Here is a 6,908-nt window from a genome sequence, read left to right as displayed (position 1 = left end):
AAAAAAAAAAAAAAAAAAAAAAAAAAGAAGAAAAATGATTGCAAGGATGATGAAAAAAGAAAAAAAAATGAAAAAAATATATATATATAAAAGAGAAAAGTAATATTCTCGAGGAGACAATTAGCTGATATTAAGAGAATAAAAAAAAAAAAGTCGCATTATCATGAGAGATTATACATTTAGATATTAATTATTGATCGAGGCGGTAGTATCACACATGACAAAAAAACTCTCTCTCTATTTCACACATACACGTACATATACACGTTCACGCATTCACACACGTACACACACGCGTTCACATACACACATACGTTGCTCTCCTTTGGACTTTTTCGAGATCACGGGATCTCTAAAGTATTGCTCATTGACCAGTCGAGACTGAGGATATTGTTCAATGTGAAATATATAGGTGGAAAGAAAAAATCGTAAAAAGAAAAAAAATTGAAAAAAAAAATGAAAAAAAAAATATATATATATATATATATAGATATATATATATATATGAAAATGGACTGAACCGAGTGGATCGAGCGTGACGCGATCCATCACGGGATATGAAGGCGTAGAAATTTTGTTTTCGAGCAAGCGTGTTGCGAAATGTGCGTCGAAGGTATCCTTCGAGAGGGAAGAGGATTTTAAAAAAGGAAAAAAAAGAAAATAGAGAAAAAAAAAAAGAAAAAAAAAAAAGAGCGTTGCAAATATAATAACGGAAGAAAAGGGGGAGAGAAAGAAAGGGGGGGTGAGATTGAAATGATTTTAGTTTTTGCGTGCAAACTTTGTTTCATTAATTGTCAATCGTATCGTTTATCCACCACACGCGTTAACGAGAATTCTTCCATCAAGCGGAAATATAATACAGGATGTTTCAAAGAAAGAGTCTAAAATATTGTGATTTTATCAAAAATTCTTTCGCGAATAATCAATATCCAATAACGAAATAATGAGATTTCCAAAAGAGATTATCTCCAAGTAAATTAAAAATGGTTTTTTCCTTTAACAAATTATTTTGAAGATTAATTAAAATTCAACTTACGTATTTACGTATCCATTGTTAACTTCTTAAATCTTAAAAAAAATTGGATCTTCGATTTATCACGGAATAAAATACAAATTTCGAATTGTAATTCATTGAAAAAAATTGACTTTTATGAGCTGAATTCAACCTGTGTACTGTAAGCTCAAAAAGTTTTAGACCTTTCTTTACATTCCGTATACTTTATAGTAGAATTAAGTGTTCTGTCGTATTTATTTCATTTGTTGCATGCGATGAATTCGTTTCTCGCGAGTATCTCTAAGACGCAATAGATTTCCTTTCGACAAAAGAATTATAGAAGAAGAAAATCCAAATCCAAGCGAATCCTTTCTGGCGTTTTTCTTTTTATTGTTCGTTTTTTCCGACCTGTATCGCCATTATCGATTCGTCGCTGAGTATAGTTCGATGCTTCGATCGTTAAAAAAAAAAAAAAAATTTTAGATCAGAGGAACGATATATAGACGAGGATAAAAATAACACCGATATTTAAAAAGAAAAAGAATAATAATAAAAAAAAAAAAAAAGCGAAAGGAACGACTTAAAAAGACGTTAAAAAACACAGCGTACAGATATCACGCGAAAAAAAGAGAGAAAGAAGAAAGAACAAAGGGTGGAAAAAAAGAAGGCAAAAGTGTTGTGCTAATTTTATCGTCGTTTCACGCTGTCCTTCCGTTTTGCTCATTCTCGTTGATTTGTCCGTTTTAATCATAGCACAATGTCGGATCAGTATAACGTCCTGCTCAATAACGACTGACATAAAAAAAAAAAAAACCAATTATGATGAATTAATTGTATATAAGTATTCTTATCGTGAATAACGAGGTGTAACGCGCTGAATGAATTCCCGAATTTTAAACTGAAATTTCGATTTTATCGAATATACCGTGCGAGACGTGACCGCAGATATAAATAATTGAATAAAAGAAAAAGAAGAAGAAGAAGAAGAAAAAAATAATGAGAACAATACATTAAAACCTGATCGTAAAGGTAAAAATTTCATTTAATCGTCGAAAGTTCTCTCCGGGCAGTGATAATTATAGGGAGAATAAAAAGAATAAAGATAAAAAGGAGAAAAAAAAAAAAAATGAAAAACGTATGTGTAGACACGATTCGTCTCGAATGTGAAAAAAAAAAAGAAATCATCGTCGATCACTGTCTAAATGATTTACGATAGATGAGAACGAATCGTCGGACTGGTCACAAAATAAATAATACGGTAAATTGTAATCCGCGACTAACGCGTATCACGTACATTCTTTGTAATTCAAACCAGGCAATCACGTTCACGTTTTATATTATCGGTACGACGAGTACGCCCATTAATATCGGACTGCACATCGTTCCAGGCGTTTTAATATCGTCAAAAAAAAAAAAAAAAAAAAACAGAAAAGAATAAAAAAAAAAAGTTAATAAACACATAGAAACGATTGAGGGAGCGACAACGATGTGAAATTCTGAAAAAGAAATTAATGCGTGTTTTTTCTTTTTTAATAATTTTGCATCGAGTCGTTTTTAGCGCGTTTATTTCGTAAAAAAAAAAAAAGTGAAAAAAAAAAGAAATTCAAAGAGTCGCAAATAAGAAACGCCTGGCACGGTGTCGATCTTAATCGTTGTCACCTTTCAAAATTGTAGCAAAGCGAAAAAAGAGAATCGATGAATCGAAGATGACGTTTTTTCGTTTCGATTCGGGATTTTGTTTGGAGAAAAAGAGCGAGCGATCATCAATGTATTTATTTTTCACGATATTATATCAAAAAAAAAAAAAAATAAGAGAGAGAAATCGAACCGCGATTTTGAAGTGTAATATATACATAAATAATAATTTGGGGCAGAGACGAAGAATTTTAAAATTTTTTTTCTTTTTAGTTTTAATATTTTCTGTGTTTTCTTGCCGTTTGCCAATAGTTGAAGGCAAGAGAAAAAGTACAATGAAAATGAAGATAATTTAGAATTAGTTGCTATGAAATTGTAAAATGGTAATTTAAATAAAGAAATACTTCGATAATATTGAAATTTGCCAGACAGCTATTGGCGGTAATTTGACACAGTAAATTCGCCCTCCTATAAATCGATATTCTTCGTCATAGTAACTAATTGCAGTTTAAGTTAAAATTAAAAAATTTAAATTAAAGTTTAATCTTTAAATATTTTAGTTTGTTAGAATTACAATTAAAATATTTATTATCGTTGAAATATTAACACTTCTTTATTTGTTATTTAAATTTATTAAAACGTTATAGTTTTAGGAGTGGAATAATGCAGTGAATGAAAAAATATTGAAAAGATTGATATTAATCCTTTCGTTACATAAAAGCACATATATATTTCCCATAATACAAAGTGATTTTTATTTTTGTTTATTTTGTTACTAGGAATAATTATTTATTTAAAAATTACAAGAGACGTTTACATAATAAAATAATCAAAAATTAATTTTCAATTTCGAAAATATCGTAACGAAAGGATTAAAAAATAGAGTGAAAAATTTCTATTTTATAATTTTTACACAAGTCAGGCATGAATCATTGAACGAACCGAATTGTTTCTGTATCCTTAAACTATGTATACGAAATATAAATACTTAATGTAATATATACAAATTTCGTTTATAAAATATCCAGTGTTAATTGGCAACGATTGTGTGAGTATACTTTTCGTACCTACATTGTACATTGATAAATTAATTAATCATATGAATTATATCGCATAGTAGTAATATAAATGAAACATTACAGTCGCGGATTATTTTTCAAATAAAATATTCGAAACTAATAGATTGCCGAATAATTAAAAGAATTCAAATTGATAGAAATGAGAAAATTGCACTGAAATTATAAATTAACTTATAATTTATTATATCATAACGTATATAATTTATAAGAAAAAATGGATATAAACCAATGGATGAATTTGATTACTTGAAACGTTTTTTAACTTTTATTTAAATTATATTTAGCATAAATTCTCTCTCTCTCTCTCTCCCTAATATAGGAATGTTATTATTATTAATTGTTATTAATGTTTTATTTTTTTTAGAATGTCATTATTTATTAATAAGCATTATTTTATATTTATAATATTTTAATATTCTATTTATTCTCTTTCTAATATTCTTATTATTCTCTTTCTCTTAATTATATTTCTGTGAAGAGAGAGAACATTTGTAAAAGATCGTACAAAATATATAGAAATCATAGAGGAATTTTAATAAAATAAATTAAATTGGATTTAAAACAATTTTATTTAAAAAAAAATAAAATATGTACATGAATATATATATATATATATTATATATATATAAAAAAAATCTGCCCTTTGACTTCAAAATCGCAACATTATCGGAAAGATAAGGTATTTTAAATTCCAAAATACACATCTAAGAATCTAATTTTTATTGTTTTAGTGCGTTTACTATGTAATATTATAATAAGTACAAAAAAACGTTTCTCTATGTAGTTTAAGATATGTAATAAGTTGAAACAAGAAAGGAATATATCTATCAGAGAATCACGAGTGTTGATTTTTTAAAAACAAAAAAAGTACAGTAAAGTGAAATCGAGTGAATAGTTGATTTATGTTATTATTCAAGCGACTCCTTAATACATAATGCACCATTTGATGTATATTTGATGAATAAGAGATTCTTGAATCAAAAAAAAAAAAAATGCAAATTTTCATGTTTATATATACACCACCTTATATATTTATTATTAATTTAGTTATTCATGTATATTATTCTTTAAAATATACAAAGTATTAATATATGTAAAATTTTAAAAAATCTATTTTAAAAACGAAATCAAAAATTGAAAACAAAACAAATGTAAAAATATAAATTCATATTTATTTATTTAATTTTTTTAATTAAATTATAAATAAATTAAATTTTTATTAAATGCATTGAAATGGATATAAACAAAAAATATAAAACAAAAAGAAATATAGTGATATGATAAAAATTGCAATATTAACATTGATTCCAGAGTGCCACAAATGAACAAGAAAAAAAGAAACTAAATAGTGGAAAAAAGAAGTAGGATAAGACTGCTATCGCCATCTTTTAATCGAGAAAAACATGTTTCTAAAAATATACTATTAATTATTAGTTAATATTAGTTAGTATATAATATATAGCTAATATATATAATATATTAACTATATTATAGTATATAGTTTATATAAATTTAACTATAGTATATAATAATACTATTATAATATAAAAATTATTTCATAATACCCATGGGAATTATTATTAATATTGTTACTATTACACTATTACATGATTTCGTTTTCAACAAAGGTTATATATTATCGTTATTCTATTGTGTACATATTATGCAACGATTGTTACGATGCGCAACAATGTCTTTTTAATCATTCTTCATATATTTTAATGATAAAATTTATTTTTTAACTTAAAGCTTGGTTCACAGTTTAATGATACGCATGCGTACATTAGTTATATTAATCGTGCAATTTAAAAAAGTGAAATTATATCTATTACAAACGTATTATTTGCAGAAGTTAGAAAAAACAACAAACGAAAGAAAAGTGGGAATTATTTATATAATTTTTTCATTTAGTGTTAATTTTAATTTTAATTTTCTTGAAAAATGGATGATGAAGCTGAAACATATAAATTATGGCGAATAAGGAAAACGGTAATGCAATTATGTCACGATCGAGGTTATTTGGTTACACAAGATGAATTGGATCAAACTCTGGAACAATTTAAAGAACAATTTGGAGATAAACCAAGTGAAAAAAGACCGGCACGTAGTGATCTTATAGTTTTAGTTGCTCATAATGATGATCCAACAGATCAATTGTTTGTATTTTTTCCCGATGAACCAAAAATCGGTATTAAAACCATTAAAACTTATTGTCAACGTATGCAAGAAGAAAAAATTCATAGGTAATTTGTCATAATAGATGAATATTTATTTTTAATAATATAATACTTTAAGAATCATTAATTCTTGATAACTTTAAGTTTTTATTTTGTTTCTTTATAGAGCTATTATTGTTGTACAGCAAGGGATGACACCATCTGCAAAACAATCATTGGTGGATATGGCACCAAAATATATATTAGAACAATTTTTAGAATCTGAATTACTTATTAATATTACAGAGCATGAATTAGTACCTGAACATATTGTACTTACACCAGATGAGAAAGAGGAATTACTTACTAGATATAAATTAAAAGAGAATCAATTAATGCGTATACAAGCTGGTGATCCAGTGGCACGTTATTTTGGTTTAAAACGTGGACAAGTTGTAAAAATTATTAGGCCCTCTGAAACTGCTGGAAGATATATTTCTTATAGACTTGTGTGTTAATATTAATACAATTTATTTCTAATGTTGTATTATTTTATAAGTAAAGACTAGATCATATAATTTTTATAATTATTATATAAAATAAAGAAACTATTAAAAATTTCAATATTAATTGAAATATTAAGAAAAAAATAAAAGTCATTTTTCACATAATATTTTATTATATTTGCATTTTGTAACTACATAATTAATAAGTATCAATTTACATTAGGCAGTTAATAATGATTGATATTATATTTGCAATAATACATTTCTTTATAATATTTTAATTAGCTTATTAAACATAAAAAGTAGATGTAAGCAGTGTAATTTTATTACACATTTAACAATATAATAAATAAAATAAATTGGTAAAACAAAATTTTGTTCAAACATATATATTTTATTACATTTTCATTATTATACATTTTTTGGTCCAGATGTATCATGATATATTGTTGTCTTATGACAACTCAATTCCAAATTTATTTAAGCAATTGTATACATATAGTAAAAGCAATATTTATAACAACTATATTTTTTATAT

At 25.6% G+C, this 6,908-nt stretch overlaps 1 protein-coding gene across 1 annotated transcript; it reads left to right on the top strand.

The window, feature by feature from the left end:
- Positions 1-5,482: 5,482 nt before the first annotated feature.
- LOC122719431 (DNA-directed RNA polymerases I, II, and III subunit RPABC1) lies at positions 5,483-6,667 on the top strand. The gene is made up of 2 exons (XM_043945215.1): positions 5,483-5,951; positions 6,052-6,667. Exons 1-2 carry the CDS (start codon positions 5,650-5,652, stop codon positions 6,380-6,382), a joined length of 633 nt encoding a protein of 210 aa, XP_043801150.1. The 5' UTR covers positions 5,483-5,649; the 3' UTR covers positions 6,383-6,667.
- Positions 6,668-6,908: the final 241 nt, after the last annotated feature.

The sequence above is a fragment of the Apis laboriosa genome, unplaced genomic scaffold (assembly GCF_014066325.1).
Source record: "Apis laboriosa isolate Shangri-la unplaced genomic scaffold, ASM1406632v1 scaffold78_cov150, whole genome shotgun sequence".
Classification (NCBI taxonomy): Eukaryota; Metazoa; Arthropoda; class Insecta; order Hymenoptera; family Apidae; genus Apis; species Apis laboriosa.
This window is presented reverse-complemented; position numbering and strand designations above follow the sequence as displayed.

Coding starts and splice junctions, on each gene's coding strand:
- LOC122719431 (XM_043945215.1), top strand. CDS start 5,650: ATGGATGATGAAGCTGAAACATATAAATTATGGCGAATAAGGAAAACG. Junction 5,952..6,051: donor CAAGAAGAAAAAATTCATAG/GTAATTTGTCAT, acceptor GTTTCTTTATAG/AGCTATTATTGTTGTACAGC.